Consider the following 19,547-nt stretch of genomic DNA (forward strand, 5'->3'; position numbering starts at 1 on the left):
GCATTAATGAGTTTGCATCAAGCCCACACAATGACTGCAAAGGTCTAATTTAAACTGCACATATCACAAAGCTCCAGGCAACAGCATATATCAGTTCTCCCATTTCAATACAAGAGATAGAAGCATCTTTGTTGAATCATTTTTGGCTTTTGATAAACCAACAGCTTTCTACCATGAGGACAAAGGACAAGGAGATCCAGCAACATTATCTGTCTCTGATAGTATGATAATTATTTTATACACAATAAAGGAAAATGGAATTACTCAACAGCAAGTGCCCAATCATGGTGTTATTCTGATCTAGAAACTGAGGCAGCCTAGACTGAAGCAAAAAAATGCTGGAGCAACATATTTGGTGTCTTCTGACCCTGGCCACTTCCCTCAACCTCTGAGTTTAGGAAAAATGTTTGCAAAAGTTTCACACCTCCAATGGTCCTCACCCAACCCCATGATTAAGCTCCATAAAGAAGATAGGCCAACAAACCAGACACCATACCCTCAAGTTGGTGTGAAAACAAAGAGAGGTCCCATCAGGGGACCTAAACCAGCAACAGAAGACCCTTGGAGTCACCCCACCCATAAATCCCAAAAGGCTGTGGTTCCCAAACTGGTGGGTCGCGACCCACCAGGGAACCGGAAGAAGACCATTCACCCTTAAGGGGAGCGGCCTTGAAACAACAGCCGCGATGACAACGTAAAGATCACAGCACTGCTGCAACCAAGGAGCTCTTAAACTTATCTGGAGAAGAGCCAACTGGAGCAGTTTGCAGAAGCAGGGAGGGTTGCAGAGGGGACTGTGAGCCCCCCACACCCTTTCGATGGCCTGCACTACCCCCCAGGTAAGTTTAATAGCCCCTTGGTTGCAGCAGCAGCGCTCCCCACCCCACTTCCTCCAAGACTTACAGAGTTCCCAGCTCCCTCGTAGAAGTTTGGGAACCACTACCATAGGATTCTGTGGAGTCAAAGCCTATAAACAACTTCAGAGTCTTGTGTGCTTTGGTTTCATTGGTCGTTTTGTTCTTTGTTTGCCACTCATTCCAGATTCCTGCCTGCTTCACTTTTCAACTGTTGTGGATCGTCACCCAATGGTGTTGCATCAAGTCACCTGAATTCCAGCCTTCACCCACCAAACCATGCCAGCCAGCACCCAGAACTATTAACATCCCACAACGCGACTTCCTCACCTTCTAACTACCCATGCACTAGTGAAGCCAGGATGGACTAGCCAGCTATGCTACTGGGTCAATATTCTCTATATGAAACTTCTACCTCCCATCTTTATTCTCAAGAATGGCAGCTTGGCTCAGTTGCCCTGCTCCCTTCAAATGTACTGGCTTAAGTCCATGCTAAGGGCTTGATTCACAGCTCTCTGAGAACACTCTTTGGTCAGAAAGACTGCCATGGTTGACCCTTTGCTATTGTGACCCTCTGCAATTCTCAAGTCTTGCAGAAACAGAAGCAGTAACATTGGTCCATGGTGCAGCCTCGTCAAGGACCCAGCAAACCTCTGCTATCTTTCCTTGTCTCATTTCACATGAAGTCAAATTGACTGCATACTTACTGACCACTTCTGTCTTTCCTTTCTGTTATAGCTCAGTGTGTCTGAGGGACAGAAAGGGAGGTACTTTTCTAATTTTTGTACTGTTTGTTTCAGGTCCAAAGTCAGCCTCTGGGCCCCCTTTAGTCCAACAAAATCACTTGACTGACTTAGCATAGACTACGGATCTTGGAGCGTCAGTCAAGAGTGTTTGTTCACTGACAGAGACTAGCTCACTGCATGTGAGCCAGGTACTTTCACAGCCTCTTTCTAGGTTCATCCCTTGCCTGTAGTCTTCAGTTCAGGTTGACGTGACTCACAGCCTAAACCTTTCTCCCCCTACTAATGTCTACTCTTTTTCTCCTTGTCCCCTTTTTTCTGCATACCAAAACCTCCATTTTTTTCTCCCAGGTTCCTCTGGAAAGTTTACCTAATCTCCTCACATCCCTTTTCCTCTCCACCTATTATCTGCTTTGCTCTACCTCTTCTTCTTCTACGGAGTTCTTCTCTCCTCCCTTCTCCCCTCCTTCAAACTGCTTTCCTTAAGCTCCATTGCATGTGATTATTAGTAATAGAATTCCCCTGTCTTGAGTTAAGGGTGAGTGAGTTCTTTTCGTTAGACCCTGTCACCTGGATCCAGCCCAGGTGGCTGGGAACTTCCCAGGAGTAGGGGTCTCCTCTGGGGTAGAGACCTCCTCGAGAGTAAAACCTGAGTGCGTGCAGGACTGGGGTCCAGCACAGAGCACCTACCCAGGAGAGGGAATGAGGGCCCGCTGGGAACACCTGACAGGCACGTGGGCCAGAAGGGTGGGGCCAGCCCAAGAGGGAAAAGGCCTCATAAGGAGCCTGGAAGGGAAGGAGAGAGGTGGCTCCTCTCCAGAGGGGAGCAAGGCCCATGGACAACTAGAGGGCAAACAGCCTCCCAGTCTAAGGGAAAGGCTGGAGACCTCCAGAGGCAGGGGACGGGGGTCCACCCTGACCAGAGGAAGTTGGAGGGAAGGCCTCCCTGGCCCAGGGCCCTCTTGGACCCCGCGAGCGACCTCTGGAGAAACAGGACCGTGGAAAGGGGGGATTGAAGCGGACCACAATCAGTGGGGACCAGCTGGCTTGGGAACCAGCCCAGAGCCAGCTGGGGCCCTCCCAAGGTCAGACAACCTGACCCAGGCCAGCAGGGGGTATTCCCCAAGAGCCCAGACCTAGGGCCACAGGAACCAGAACTGGAGGCTTGTACGGAGAACCTCCAGGGAAGGGAAGGGTCTGTTCCAGGGACCATTCGGCGCCGACGGCACCAGTCGGCATAATATGTGTAAGGCTGTGAAGGAACAGCCCTGATAAATGTAAAGCGGCTGACCCTATTAAACCGGCTGTATCAAACATCTGCTCCTGCCTCCCGTCTGTTAGCGCGCCGCCGACTGTCGTCCAAGGACCGGGTAAGCCCCTCGCACTCACCTACCAGGGAAGTGTCCACCGCCCGCCATGGACGTGACAGACCCCAACTGAATTCCCTTTTTGGGCACTAAAATAAATCCTCTTTTTCTTCCACATTTACATGGCCACATCATCATCAACTACACAAGGTCCCTGCACACAATTGTTTTTTCCCCTCCATGTTAGATGTGTTTGTAAAAAGCACTGCTGGTAACAACTACTGCAGGAAAAGGAAAATACAAGCTTACACTGCTGGGTGGCTTGGACGCTTCCAGAAGGGGTGCATTCCTACAAATCAGTGAGGGGTTCGAATTTGTCAAGCTGCTACCAACTACTGTACCTCAGAAAAATAAACCAGTTTTAGGTCCACCATGCTTTCCCTTCAAGTTTTATTGCTATAGAGCAGTGATTTTCAACCTTTTTCATTTCTCGGCACACTGGCAAGGCACTAAAATGGTCAAGGCACACCATCAGTTTTTTGACAATTGACAAGGCACACTGTGCTGTCAGTGGGGGCTCACATCCCCTAATGGTCATATTGATAAATGAACCTCTCCCAAATTCCCGTGGCACACCTGGGGACCATTTGGGGCACACCAGTGTGCCACAGCACAGTGGTTGAAAATGGCTGCTATAGAGATACACAATAGTGAATATCAACATATACAACAAAGATCTAGCTATCAATGTGAAAGACCAACATCCAAGATCCACTTCTGGTTATGGACTTTCTGCAAGTCAAAATAGGGATAATGAGGGCAAAAAGCATAAAACGTATGAAGTACTTCACATAGCAAGAGCACTGTACTGTGAAGAGAAAACTGGGACTGTGGACTGATTAGTAAATTAACCAACTCACTTTTAAGTAATAAACCTGTTTATTACTTTGCACATTACACAGAGACAGACCTAGGTTTGCCATCGAAGCATACATTCAACAAGGGGCTGCAGCAAATTGCAGGTCCCTGACCAGTGTACCTATGCAATACACATGTTTGCAGATATACTACAGTCACATTTTTAGGTGTGCACTTAAAACGTCTCAGGTATACACCTATAACGTAATGTGTGAACTGGCTCTCAAACGGTTTCCAAAATAACATCCATTAAGGTAATGCTCTCTCTTTATGCTATAACTATTTATGAAAACACTAAAGCTACATTTATTATTTACATCAGATTTGTGAAACAGGCACTGCTCTGACCCTCTTATATTCCGAGAGCTTACAAAGAGTACAGTACTATGGCTTCCTCCTCTGTAGTCAGCTGTAGTTTTTCGGCCACAATTTTAAATGGCCATCATGCATGCAACTCAATTCCAATATCAGTAATGACCAATGGCTATTTATAAGATACTCACAAGAATGGGATAAGCAAAGCTTTCTGTCTTTAAGCACCATATTTCTTAGTGGGGTCTGAGTAAAGATTGAAGAGGAAAAGGTAAGTAAGCCTGGCAAAGCAGGGATAATGTGGGAAAACACTAGAGCTATAAAAAATAAATGGGGGCTGACTGCAGATCAGAGCAAAGGAAAAAGTGTCACACATGATGGATTCAGCCAAGTAGTCGTCATCCCCCGCCCCCACTGCACTGCAACACTTACAATACAATGGGATCTCTGAGGAACTGGATCATACAATGTACCTTTGTGGACACCAGGCCCACAGCAATCTAGATTTCTGCAATGGTCCCAGATCCACCTACCACTCACCAGGGACACCAAAGAGAGGCACACTATCAAGAGAAATCTGTTCTCTGAATTCAGGCAGAGTAAAAGGCAGAGAGGCAGAGCTTCTACCTGTGTCAGAACTAGGAATCTGAAACAAATTGAAAAGCAACAGGGATCCGGTGCAGAGACAAAAGGAGAGGTGATCCAATGAGAGAGGAAGAGGCACTGTGAATTGATAAAAAGAGAAGTAACAAGTAGCAAAGCTAACAGGGAGAAGGCTGCAGCAGTCTGGTCAGAGTGATGACCAGATAAATAAAGAGACCAGGCAAGGTCCTTGGCGCAGAGAGTCAAGAAGGGACGCTGAAAGAGAGAAGGAAATGCTGAAAGCAGAAGTTGCAGACAAGGGATGAGAGTGCAGGACTGGAGTTTAAGGATACAGGTCAATGTCAGCAGAGATTTCAAAACAGTCAAAGGGGTTAAAATACTGAAGATCAAGAAATGGAGTGAGTGACAGAAGAGGGCAAAAGAGACAAGCAGGGAGAACAATTCAATAGGTGAATAAGTGGCAGATCTAATTACTCAGACCCAGATAGCAGATCTAACAGACACTTATCAGACAGCTGTCTGTCAGACATCAGTTATCATCTCTTACCAGCATATCCGTGGAAGTGAGATAGTGCTTGCTGGCCATGCACTGCTGTAGCTTTTGGGGCACTTGTTTGATGTTCTCAATTTCATCCAACAAATTCAAGACATGTTTGTGCTCAATGCCTTCAATCCACAACTTGCGTAGTTCATCCCGTTTGCAGTGCAGAAGCATCTTGCAGGACAAAAGATTCTCCTTCACCTGCAAAGGGCACAACAAAGAGGCCAAGCTCAGTGCAACAGTTATGCTCTTTGCAATCAGCCTGCATTGACTTCCCATCCATGTCAGATCACAGCATGCAGAATGCATCTAAAGGCCATCAAGTCCAACCTGCCACCATAAAGTAGGACTGTCCACACAACAGCTTCCACAGTTTTGTTTTGCAGACAAGTATAACAAGGTGCACCCCAAGAGAAAAGAAAAACCAAGGCATTTATTCAAACTTATAGCCTGCCCTAGCTAGCATGAGGGGTCACAAAACAGATTCTCCAATACTGAGATCCTCGAATACTGAAATATCTGTACAAAGTATATGTTGGACTACGAGTCTGCCCTGAAGGGGGTTGCACTTGATCTACAGAAGGTGGTTTGCAGTTTGGGGTCCTCCTGGATTCTTCGTTACTCCTGGATAGTCAGGTGGCAGGCCTCATGCATCCAAGAATCCTGGCCTGGGTCAGCCTACAGCCCATGCTGCAAGCTGAATTCTGGGAAAGGAGTATGCCAGGCTCAAGTTAAAGTGTAGAGATCCTTAATTTCAAGTGCAGAAAGTAAACCAAGTATAAAGTGTAAAGGTAAAATAAAGTATACAAAGACTTTATTTTATACAAAGTATACAAAGACTTACAAGAAAGTATAGTATACAAAGAGAAAGTATAGTATATACTTTCTCTTTAGTATATATACTTACTTTCTCTTTGTATATATACTTACTTTACTTTATATATACTTACTTTACTTTAGTATATATACTTACTTTCTTACTTTTTTTTTTAGTATATATACTTACTTTTTAGTATATATACTTACTTTCTCTTTAGTATATATACTTACGAGAAAGTATAGTATACAAAGACTTACGAGAAAGTAAAATAAAGTATACAAGACTTACGAGAGCTTCATGGAATGGCACAGGTGGGTGTATGCACAGAAGGTTGAGGGTAGAGTGAGTGTTGGGCTAAATTAGGGAGATTATATTGGGGGTGCATGGTGCTAATTGGTTAAAACATGAGTTGTCAGTCAATTGTTGAATGCTCCCGGGCTGTTGCTGGAGTTCTCAGGCCACACACAGCTGGTAATAGGCTGATGTTATGGGATAGATGTATCCATTCCGTATCTATCTAGAATAGATAGATGTATCTATTCTAATGTGATAGGGAGTGGCACTGCAAATGCAGCATAATTGGTGGCCTTAAGATGTGCCCAAGTTCTTTTTATGGAGGACAGGTGCTGGCCTTAGCCGTTACAAATCCAGACAACATTATCAGGTCTCCACTAACTGAAAGGTATCCATACAAAAATGACAAACAGGTGGTAGTCATCTCTTCTTGTACTACACTCAACATGTTGTAAAAGGTGGGATGTAACTATTTTATCTGTGAAGTGTCTTGCAAACTGTTCCTAGCAGTCAAACAAGGATTCCTCCATTACATCTGGAGGGCCAGAATGTAACAGCCTCCAAATGTCTGACAACCATGTTAGGATACACACAAAAGTGGCACAAAAGTAAAATCCTTTTACTACCATCACCACTATGGAGTTGGCCCTAATCTAGGCCCTAGCACATGTTCAGTTTCTGTTGGATTGTACTCAAAACTTTTAGTCTAATTCAAAAACTGTGAGATACACAGGCTAGTTTTCCTCCTTTTGGTCTTACCCAGAATGTGGATTTGTTCCTCACCACCCACCCAACAGGTTGTTGGCAGGCAATCAACACCATACTGATAGGGTTGCTATTAGTGGGTGGAAAACAAAACAGGCTGATGCTCAAATAGAGAGTCATGTGAAATGTGTTTAACAAAACCTGATCTTACACACATCCACAATCCTTCTGCTGGAAGTGTCTGCAAAATGTAGATTGCTTTTGCTAGAAATAGCCAATGATGGAAACAAAAGGTTACAACTTTTCCTTATGCTGGCAAGGATACAAAGAACTATACAACTTCTTGGGATGTGTGGAAATGTAAAGATTTCTTTTGACACCAAGGCAGATTTCCAGTGCTGTTCCAGATATGTGACATAGTGCTTGATGGCAGTGGTTCTCAAAAATTTTAGCACTGGGACTCACTTTCTAGAATAGCAATCTGTGCTATCTGTGATATCATTAATCTGGAAGTGATGACATGGCCGAAAGTGACATCATCAATTTAGGCTTCAAACCTAAGCCACAATCAGTCAAAGGTTCCACTATACAGCACTCTCATGCTGTTTTTGCATAGCTTGGAATTCATACATTCCAGCTCATAAGTCAACACAGACTTGAATCCTTCTCCAACCACACGGCCCTCCCCCTTTTCCAGCATCCCATCTTCCCACCTATTCACTTGACAGAACCATTAAGGATACTTGAAAAAGAATTGAATAAAGGCAGAAAAGGGCAGATAGTGCTCCAGAATGCCTTGTAGGGCCAGCAAGGCAGGAAGGGAGGTAGCCAGTTGGCTGTGAAAGCCCCACCAATAGCTAGTTTGGGTCATCAATTCATGTACGAGTGATGTACATCACAGTAAAAAAGCTGAAACATAATACAGAAAGTGATCAATCACCAAAAATTTCTCAGCACACTTCTGGTGCAAAACAGTGCAAAGGAATAGTCTTCAGTTCTTCAAACAGATAAAAAGAAAAAATACTGTGATGAATAAAGTATGGGTTTTTATATAGAGGAGATAAGGGCTTATATTATTCATATTAATTACAAACATTTATCTAATATGAGGGGCACAATTTGTGGAAATGGGCTGCTAAGGGGTATGCAAGTGAAAAGAGGTTGGGAACCACTGCAGGAGAATCAAAACTTTCTTTAAGGTGCCTGGTGTGTTAAGCCAGAAGCTCCACATATAACATACACATAACTGGGATGTGCAATTCAATTCACAGCAGAGATACAAGCAACAAGGAATGACTGTGAGCATGTGCAGCTGCACATAGTTGCAACTTTCAGAAGCAGATCCATTGATTTCCATGGGTGTTATTCTTAAGCAATGGTGCATTGAATTGTAGCCTGGGACTTTGTTTCCAATTGAAACAAGGATTACATCCTGGTGTTTTAAAAAACAGACCTCTGCAAAGTATTTGCAATAGAAAGAGGCTGCAGCAGCATTTGCAAAATGGAAGAGGCTTGCTCGATTTAAAAGGAAGTCTTTAGCAGGAGAATAAAAGGTTAACTTTGGCTGGAACTTTGCCCTGGAGCGGTTGCCTTGGAGATTAACAGCCCTCTAATTATCCCTGCATTGCTTCTGCAGCTTTGCTTTGCAGAAGTTACTTAAAAAGCCCTGACCCCTGAGTGACCTCAGAGATAAGGCCAGGTGATGATCTAAGCTTGATTTATTGGTAGAAAGTTCTCACCCTATAGGCAAGTATCTACAGTAAATAATATAGCCAAGGTTCTCACACATTTAGCACAGGGACCAACTTTTTAGAATGAGGACCCAACGGAAGTATGTCATGACCAGAAGTGACATCATCAAGCAGGAAAATTTTATCCTAGGCTGCATTCCTACCCATACTTACCCAGGAGTAAGTCTCATTTACTATCATTGTTAAAAGAATATACATAGCAGCTTGTTAAAAGTACTGGTCTGCAACATTTCCCCAGATGCAGTCACATACCATGGCAGCATCGAGTCTAATACATTAAATAAAATATTGAAATGAATGGGGACCCACCTGAAATTGGCTCACGACCCACCTAGTGGGTCCCAACCCATGGTTTGAGAAACACTGATTTATAGTCAAAGCTAAGCAGACAAAGCAGTCTGAATGAAGTATATATGATGCAAACCTTTCCTCTAGGTCTGCAAATATCTAACTCCTTAACAAAGGGGGAAGATGGGGGGAAAAAAGAAAAGTCTGTTGATGTAATAATGGGAGGGTAGATCAGCACTAGCATCCCAAGAGGTTAAAAAAAAGTCACTTCAATACAGCTTGATTGAATCTAATCAGAAACAGTAAATACCAAAAGGTCCTTCACCCTTGGTGATTATTTTAAGGTGGTATCTCAAGGTCACTCTACCTTTTCATTTGGATTTGACCTGTGCAGAGCTTAATTGTATTTGGTAAACCTGGACTATAGTTTGTCTCAAATTCTGTGTAATTGATCTCTGCCTTCACAGAGAGCTGAGCTTTGTACATAAATCCCTGAAATGAACTCCTGTCCTTATAGAAGGGATTAGAGCAGTTTCACTCCCCCTTTGAAACTACTAAATGAATTTCGAAGCTCAAAAGGGCTCTGCACATGTTCTCAAGATGGGTGATGCCATTCTGTTCACAGAATGTCAACTTGGAAACAAAGCCTCCCCTCTTACTAGAGAAGCAGAAATTCCATTCTTTTTCAAAATAATAAAAAATTAGGGGTTTTTAGGGCTCAGGGGTTCCTAATCAGTGTGTTGTGAGGCCACCCTGGGGCATCATGGGAGGCCCACCAGCTAGCAGCAAAACCATGGTGTGAGACTAAACATAGCAGCAGGAGGCATGGCACAGCAGGCAAAGCTGCTGCACTTGACAACAGCACACTTGAAAAAATTCCTCTTGTCCCACCTGTCCTAGCCTCCTTACCTCCTTTGAGGCTTCATTCAGCCTCACAACCTGAAAGTAAACGGCTGGTGATATCATTGCATGATGCATTTTGCATCGCCATTTACTTCTGGGTTCCTGCTCTGGGGCAGGGCATCACCAGCCAGGTAGCTCTGGTTTAGCTGATCCCGTGTGGATCTATGCAAGTGGTCTGCCTTGCAAGTTTGTGGTGCCAGACAGGGTTTACTCAGGTCCACATGACCTGTATACTCCATCCAAGTATTCTGTCCTAGGTTTACTGATTCTGCAGAGAGCCATAGCAGCTGCAGCTTCTCACAACCTGGTGAACATGCTCAAATATATGCACATAGTTGCATATACAGCCCAATCATCTAGACCAGTGTTCTTCAACCTTGGGATCAGAACCCCAATGGGGTCTCAAAGCATCAGCAGTGAAGTCACGGCAACTTACAGGAATAAAAGGGTTGAAGACCACTGAACTAGAGCACTACCAGGTAAAGGGGGAAGCATCTGGTGTACCTCTTCAGGTATCAGGCAACTGTATCCTAGTCCAGGTTATTAGGAATTATGCTAAAATAGCTTTCACCAGTGCCAGGCTCTATGGTAACTTTTTCTGTTCTCTCTAACAAGAATAACTGATTACAGTGAACAGTTCTGGGAGGACATTATGGGGGGGGTCCACAGTGGGGTCCCCAGTCTCATGCTTGCTTTCTTGATTATTTAAGCTGTGGCACAAAAAAGGTTGAAGATCACTGATCTAGATACAACTGGAAAAACAGTACAAAAACCAGCTCCACGGTTTAACAATGTAGGACCACATTATTATTCATTCTCCCTCCTGGGGCCAAATAAATAATTTCTCAGAGCCACTGCCATCACACTGCTAGGGAACTGGATAATCAGATGCCTAAGGATTGTGGGTCCCTAGTAGTTTTTGCAAACATGCATTGAGCACAACACACCCTACACTCTGATGGCCTACACTGCATCTTGCTGACCACACAATCTCTCCCTACCAGACTTACAGGATCTCACATGACGATCCACAGCCCTGGCTCTCTTACCTTCAGCTCCTCAACCACTCTGTTTAAAATGACCAGGAAGAGCAGAGCAGACCAGTATAGGCAAGGAGAACAAAGCAGTGACAGACAACAGAATTTGCATCTCACCTCAAGTGGCACTTAGGCTTGGGACAGGCCTTGCTCCTGCAACTCCTGACAACAAATTGACCACTGCACACTAGGCAGTGAGGGGCACTGCATTGGAATGTACTACTCAACTTTACACATGTTCGTGGGATGTGGATTAACCTCTTACTTCATACTGCCAGTACAATTTGTAACCATGGAATTCCAGAAGTCTTCTTATGTTACAAACCTTCTTATGTATGAACAAACCTGATTCAAATTTCCTCAGACAGTATCAGAGACAGTTTTAGCAACTACAGAAAAAAAAAAATAGAAGGCTTTCTCTCTGCTTTTTGACATCTGTTAGAGAGACTTTGTTGCTTTCCAGCCTTCACTCAAATATATTTGCAAAGATGAGGAGCAAGTCTTTCTCTGATCCAACACATACTTTGTAGAATTCACTCCCAAGAGAAAGCTACCTTCCTATCTTAAGACTGTGTAGTACTGGTTTTATTAATTGCTTCATTAATTTGGTTCAATTAATTGCTTCATTATTTTAATAATACTTAATGATATTTTTAAGCAGGTAATAAGGTAATAAGAGGGTAACCAGCCTGTAAATTAATAAAGCCAGAAGAACATTGACCAATATGTGATATTTCTGCTCTGCCCTGCACATCCCCTTCACCTGCTTGATTTTGTTGCGCGAGCTGGTGATGCGCTCTGTAATGCTCTGGTAAGTGCGGATGGCAGTAGTGAGCTCAGTGTAGTGCTGAACAATCAAGTCATCCAAGTCACGATCACATTTCTCATATGCCTCCTCCAGTCGGCCTTTCTCTGTCTCCCTGTCCTCAACATCATCACTGGTGGACAAGGTCCTAAAAGACAAAACAGAAAAGCATAATGGAAGAAATAGTTTCACAGGATAAAAAGTTTCCAGTTTGGAAAGCCAGTTTCCAGGAGGGTACATCAGTACTTATTCTTAAATAAGTACTTGTTCTTAAATGTTCTTTATCATTAACTGAAGAGATTATTTCTACAAAACATACCTGCCTGCAGACCTACCACCACCAATTACCACTGCCCAAGTTACAGATTCTTAGTAGCGCTACACAAAACAGCACTTATTAGACCTGAAAAGGGCTCCCACTCACTGCCATCACCTATGTGGATACTATAATTTATGTATTTATTTTTACTTAAATATGACTCATTTCCATGAATTCAGATGGGAGTATGCTACAGTGTAGCACTGCCGCTGTGACATCACTTCTGGATTCAGAGAAGAGCAGTAATGGCTTCACAATGGAGCCGCCACTCCCCATTCCTTCTCCAGCAGCTTCTCAGATGGACTTTCTACTTCTGTGAGCTGTTACAGGCCACTAAGCACAGCACTGTGCTTGAAGTTTTGCAAGGAAGCCAAGAGTCAGCTGGGCAGCTGCTATTCAGTAGCACTCCCAACTTTCAAGTGATGCCCAGGGCACATGCTCTACCTGCCATACCTAAGATATGACACAGATGCTTTACTTGCAAGTTTGCAGGTAAGAAAAACAAGCCAGGAACATTCTCTTACTTTTGATATCTCTACTTCAGCTTGCCAAAAATCCACATCTAGGAGCAAAAGTGCTTGTCTATTTCCATTACAAGTTTCTGTTAAATTTGTTTTGAGCAATAGATCAAGTGGTTTGAACAGAAAAATAATTGAATATCACAACTGCTATATGCTCTTGTACAATTTGGCTTTTATTGTTGGACTTGTTAAAACAACTGAAACTATGTGAACTTAACACCGAGATTCCATAGAGATGCACAAAGGAAAGTAGGAAAGAACTGAAGTCAAAAGATAAGTCTATTTTTTTTAAACACTACCTGCAGTAATAGTAATAGTAATAGTAATAATAATAATAATAATGGTATTTATATACCGCCTTTCTTGGTCGTCAGATTTCTCCACAGACTTTAATTCAAGGCGGTTTACATAGGCAGGCTATACTAAATCCCAATAGGGATTTTTACAATTGAAGAAGGTTCTGTCTTTCAAGAACCACAACATTCCAGATGGATCTTTTATGATCTGGTATCACATTCTGGCCTCCATTTTCCTCCCGCACAGGCTGACAGCGGCCAAAGAGCAGGTGGAATAACTCGGCATAACTCGGCTAGGCTTGTCAGCTGCTTCAAGGTCTCGCCGTTCACGGTGCCATACAGAACAGATGAGAAAAGACATACAAAAATAATAAGACTGAGGAAATAAGAAGGAAATTTTTTTCAAGTATAGTGGATCTCTGCTTTACTATGGTAATCCAGTCCAGAGACACCACTGTACAGGCACCTCTCAATTTACACTGTCTCAATTTGCACATTTTTGAAATAGCATGATTTGCAAATTACTACCGGAAGTCTGATTTGCACACACCAATTTTTTTAAATAGCATGGCAAAGCTACTCGTGCTTTTGCATATTTCACCAGTAGCTTAGTATAATCCTGAGGCACCCAAGGGACATGCGCCAGCCCAGGAGGGTCGCAAATGTGCCATAAGACAAGTTTGTGTCTCCTTGTGAGTTAGGCCGGCACGCACAGGCATGCCGGCCCACAAGGCTGAATTCAGTCTCCACGCCAACCGAGGGACCAAACCTTGCATCAGCCGATGCAAGGCTCTAGGGAGGGTGGGTGGGAAGGAGGCGGGAGGAAGGCGTTTCAGGATGAAGAAGGAGGGCGGTGGGCAGCTCCTGGAGTGGGCAGGCAGGGAACAGGAGGCGGGGCTGGGACCCAGCAGTTTTGCCAGATGCCAACCCCATTCCCCAAGCAGTGCAGAGCTGCTCAGGTGGTGGCAGAAGTCCAAGGAGACCCAAAGGGGCTGCAGTGGCTTACCCATGAATAAGGGAAAGAATTTCTCATTACCTTCAGCTCAGCCACTCTGGTGCCCTATCTTATACTGGATACAGTGCAAGCCTCCTGGCTTGCCTGTTCCAGCGCAAGATAGGACTGAGCCCTTAGACATGTGATATTTTCAATGCAAATCCCTATCTGGAAAATTTCCATCTGCCTTGTCTTAGAAGCCTAGAAAAAAAAAACATGTGAGAATCAATCCTAACCTACACCAATTACATTGGTTCCTATGGGAAAAGTAGTTTTAATTTATACATTTTCAACATACACATGAATTTCCAAAAACATATCCCCCATCTAAATCTAAAGGGGCATAAATTTGTAAAATATTATAATATGACCAAATAATGAATCATTTTTTGGTAATTAGTTTCAATACTTTGAAAGTTGAAGTTCCTGCCATAGAATTAAGCTATTTCCCTCTCTAAAAGGTGATTTAGAAGTTACCTACTAAACTCTTTAGGAGTCATGGCTATCAGTTTACACAATGTTGTAATTATGAAACACAAAATTATAAAGCTTCCCTCCATACACCTAGCCACAATGTTAAAAACTCTGCTCTGCTACCAAATTCTTGCATTTGCAGGCTGATTGGCTTATGTATCACTCACAAGGTCCTGTTGGCGGCAACAGTGATCCCATCATAAAATGAACAACCTATATAGTGAATTTTGTTTTAGTATAAAGTGATTTGATTGTAAAGTGAATCCATTGTAAAGTCCACTTTAAACCCAACAGGCTTCACTACAGACATTAGAAATAAGAACAGAAGAATGCAAGACCTCCTTAACACATCCTTCTCCTGAAGTGATAATCACTATCCTTCTCTAGGCCATGAGAAAACAGAAGGGGGGGGAGTCCTGAATCCAGTGCTACCTTCATTTCCCATGATCTGCCCCTAAGCAAGGGTCAAAACTATGTTATCACAAGGACAAAACCATACAGAGAACCCATCCCTAAAACCCTCCCTCTCAGTTACATTAAGAATTTCCCAAATTTCCCTAAAAGCATGTAGCTGGTGGTCAAGGAGGACTAGGACAACATTCTGACCAAGTTCAACCAACCACAGGTAAGTAAAGAGGTAAAACTTAAAAAGAGCTTAACAAAACTCGAAAAGGATGATGAGATAATAGGAGGTGTGGGGTCTGGAGGTTGAGCCTGAGATTTTGCATGAAAAAAAGCTAAGCAGGATCAGCTGCTTGGAAGAAAGACTGTGAGAGAAACTGTAACAAGCCATTGGCCAGTCAGGAGGCCAAGCCATTGAGGAGAAATGTGGAGGAGTCAGCTGGCAAACAAGATGGATAACATCTTGGAAACTGTTCTGAAGGTTGGTTTGCAGCTATCTGCAAGAGCCTGGAGGGTGAAAGGGTTGGCAGCCAAGGTGATGATTGCACAATTAAGGGAAACATCTGGAGAAATGGAGGGTTCTACAAGATTTTCTTATGGAACAATACTTGCAAAAACCTCTTTGAAAAATTGAATTTAAGGTCAGCCTGCCTAAGTAAACTGCTTTAAATCTATGAGAAAGACAGTATATATAAATACAGTAATGAATAAATCATACAAAAGAGGAAAGAATAAAAGGAGGAAAAAAATATAACAAGCAGATTTGGAAAATGGCTAGGCATTGACAATGCTCAGGATTCTCATCTTAACAAAAATACCGGCAGATAATTACAGACAAACCTAAAAGCAAAATATTTTATTTTTATTTGTGCAATTTATATCCCGCCTTTCCCATGCCAAAGCAAATGCCCAAGGCGGCTTATACAGTACATAATAAAGTACAGAGGATCATAATAGGTAAGAAGAAGAAAAAACATTAAACAAAGCATTAGAAATATTAATTTTAACATTAAACTGTGAAACATAAAATCAAAAACTAAGCAAAACCTAACACATATTGTTAAGCTATCGGGGAAACAAATAAGTCCAGGGAGGCAGTCAAGTCACACTAGTATTTCAGAGGCTCAAAGGGCCCATATCTACTCAGCAACTAAATGCTACACGAAACAGGTATGTTTTGATCCCTCACCGAAAAGCCATGAAGGAGGAGGTAGTTCTCAATTCCCCTGGAAGGGAATTCCACAGCTGTGGCGCCACTACAGATAAGGCTTACCACCCCTCTCGCTTGGGACAGAAGCGGTACTTGTAGAACAGTACCCTCTGATGACCTAAGAGGGTGGGTTGGAAGGCGAACTTTGGTTTGTTGGAGCAACCCCCTCCTCCCTCACTGACTGATGAGAAACCTGACCTTGGAAAACTTCTATGACAAGCCACACCGGCTTGGTCAGCCAGTCCAGACTTGTTAGCAATGCTGCATCCTGAGAGCTTCCTGGCTTTGAAGTAAACAAGATGGTTAGTGGTCACAAAACAAGTGCCTTCAACCTTGGTTTCCCTCACTACCTTCATTGTAAACTCACACTGTAAACTCAATCAGTGTCATACATTGACTGCAGCAGAGGCCTCCAGAGCAACCAAGGTCTCCTGGCGTAACCTCTTCACAGTGCTACACAACAGAACACCTATTCCTATAAGATGAGAGGAAGATGGCTCCCCAACCACCCACTAGTAAAATGGGAACCTCAAAACAAAAATTTCAGGGTGTGGAAGTGATTACCTTCTTGTAGGATTAGGGAATATGGAGGCCCCTTCAGGCAAAGGAAGCTCTAAATTCAGCATAACAATCCTGTGCAACCCCTACAATAGCTTAAGTAGTCAAAAGGGGAGAAGGAGCAAGCTTCTCCCACCTCTCCCCTCCAAGTCACAGTGCCATTGTAGGGTGGCTTCAGGCCAAGCAAGGGAGGAGAGCAAGTTCACACACATGCCTTCAATCTTCGAAGCCATCAAGGAGGCAGCATAGTTGGTACTCCAGCTGGCCCTTTTACCTGAGCCAGGAACTAACAAGCTTGAGCAAAGGGTCTTCTGCCAGGCCTTCCCAAATATGGCTCCATGGACCTGACTCAAGGGGCAACTGCCATTGTCACAGCGTCTCTGCTCTAGTCATTTAAGTGCTTCTCAATATGAGCAGAAGGGCTCAAGTCCAAGTCTGCCCCCCCACACACACAAAATCTCCCTTCACAGTATAAATGACTGCAGAGACAGGAGAAGGGTTGGAGGGGAGGAATTGGCCATGGCTGAGATACAATATTTTAAAGCCCATTTCTAATGTGAAGAATTACATTCCCTCTCCCTTCAGGACTCCAATTCTTTCTATTTAAGTTATTTATTTTTCACATTTTTTATAGTTCCCTTTCTCCAAGGAGCTCAAGGTGGTGCACATAGTTCCTCCCAACAATTACGTGAGGTAGGCAAGGCTGAGAGATAGTGAATGGCCCAAGGTCATACAGGAAGCTTAATTCACACTATTCTATTTTATTTCAGCAGGACAGGTACAAAGAGTCATTTTTCTGCTGCAGGATAAAATCCTCTCTCAGACTAGCTGGGAATCAGTTCTCTTGTTCAATACTAAAAGACTTTCAGCAAGAAAGAAAATACTGAAGACTTTCTTCAGCTGCTACCACAGTCCAGTACCTTTAAAACCATAATCTAGGGAAAGCCTTCGAACATCACCAAGTGTAGATGAACTAAAGAGATCCAAATGATGTCCCCTCATAGCACAGCAGGAGCCACTTAATATTCTCAAGTCTGCATGCACAATCCTGCTGACTTTACAGAAAAGTAAATGAAGGGCATCTGAACACGCTCTGTCATCCTATTAAAATGTTTGTTGGAGGAAAGTCAAAGCATTTGCAGGGGGGGTGCATACCAAGTGTTTGCTTCAGGAAGAAAACTTTTTCACTTTCAAAATTCTGAAAGGGATATGGCAAACAGAAGACAGGATAATAAACATATTAATATTAAAAAGTGGATGTATACTTAAGTTGATGATTTGTCAGAAACCAAATGCTTCAAAGATTAAATATGCTGAAATGAACTATCTCAATAAAATATGTGCACAGTGTATGAATTCTTGAAAGATTCTTAGTGGGGGTATTCTGTACAGCATGACTAAGTTGCTTTAGCAATTATTTTTCCAAAACAGCACCTGACCTTTGCAAGGCTATCTGTAGTTGCTTTGGGATAGATATGTGCACAAATTTGGCCTGTTTCTCTCAGGCGGGTACATTTGTCACAAACATGAAAGAAATGCAACACACAAGCCATTGACCATCCAAATACTAGCCAATTGTCCTTATAATTACATGCAATGAAACTGGTTGTGGGCATCTCACCCCCAGCTTCCTTGTTTCAAGTGGAAAGGTCCATGTCTTAGGGCAGGGGTGCCCAAACCCTGGCCCGGGGGCCACTTGTGGCCCTCAGGGGCTCCCAAACAGGCCCTTGGGGAGCCCCCAGTCTTCAATGAGCCTCTGGCCCTCCAGAGACTTGCTGGAGCCCATGCTGGCCCGATGCAACTGCTCTCAGCATGAGGACAACTGTTTGACCTCTCACCTGAGCTGTGGGACGTGGGCTCCCTCCATTACTTGCTGTTTCACATCTGTGATGCAGCAGTGGCAGAGAAGGAAAGGCTGGCCTTGCTTTGTGCAAGGCCTTTTATAGGCCTTGAGCTACTGCAAGACCTTCATTCATTCATATAAGTTCCATCTCTAATAAATTCATTTATGTAAATTTATTCAAATTTTAAATGTAAATTAATTCTCCCCCCCCCGGCCCCTGACACAGTATCAGAGAGGTGATGTGGCCCTCCTGCCAAAATGTTTGGACACCCCTGTCTTAGGGAATAGGGAAAGATTCAGTTTACAATATACTAGGCACAATCAGTCTTGGAGTCCTTGTGGTTGATGCTCAGGAACAGAAAGGAGTACATTAAAAAGGAGTACAGTAAAGAAATGGGAAGAAGGGATGTGGTTAGTACGGGAAGCTCCACCCCTTAAGTCCAGAATGTTTTCTCTCCCCTGATTTCTTTGCATCTGTCTTCATGGTAGAAGACAGCTCGGCAGATACTGCTACCTGAACAGCCTTGCCTGGGAAAGGTGACTAAAGAATTAAGCCAAACAGAGGTCAACTAAAAGAACAATTCTGAATTTACTGACAAATTAAAGATTAACAAGTCACTGAGACCAGATGACATTCACCCAACAGTTCTTAAGGAACACAATTGTTAAATTATTGACCCACTGACTAAAAAAACAGGAGTTTCTTGCCTAAGAACTCCTGTTCTTGGGAAAGAAGGTGGGCATTCCTGACGCTTTGGGAATGCCCCTACCACTACCAGGAGGTAGGGCCAATTCAAAATGTTGTCATCTCCTGCTGTGGTGGGCATTCCACCCCCAGACTGGCCATGCCTCTTCTAGGAGTGGGCACAAATTCACTGAGCAATTTGCTTTGCAATTTTTTTACTTCTCCCCCTCCTTCACCTTCTAGCTAGGGTAAGAGCCCAACATTTGAGGTTCTTCAGTCAAAAGAATACACCTGAGGGAGGACATGATTGAGGTTTTTATTCCATTCACACTTACCAGGGATTACTGTTCCTGCTAAGCTGCAT

At 43.4% G+C, this 19,547-nt stretch overlaps 1 protein-coding gene across 2 annotated transcripts in view; it reads right to left on the reverse strand.

Annotated features, from left to right (window-relative positions):
* The window catches only part of EXOC4 (exocyst complex component 4), a 448,912-nt gene that overhangs the window by 417,512 nt on the left and 11,853 nt on the right, over positions 1 to 19,547 (reverse strand). Inside the window, exons 2-3 of one of the 2 annotated variants that reach the window (XM_066633468.1) lie at positions 11,840 to 12,029; positions 5,285 to 5,479 (exon numbers count right to left, since the gene is read on the reverse strand). In XM_066633468.1, coding sequence (XP_066489565.1) covers positions 5,285 to 5,479; positions 11,840 to 12,029 — 385 coding nt within the window. The remainder of the gene's footprint in view (positions 1 to 5,284; positions 5,480 to 11,839; positions 12,030 to 19,547) is intronic. The other variant, XM_066633469.1, reaches the window with a different exon arrangement.

The sequence above is a fragment of the Tiliqua scincoides genome, chromosome 7, assembly GCF_035046505.1.
Source record: "Tiliqua scincoides isolate rTilSci1 chromosome 7, rTilSci1.hap2, whole genome shotgun sequence".
NCBI classification, from domain to species: domain Eukaryota; kingdom Metazoa; phylum Chordata; class Lepidosauria; order Squamata; family Scincidae; genus Tiliqua; species Tiliqua scincoides.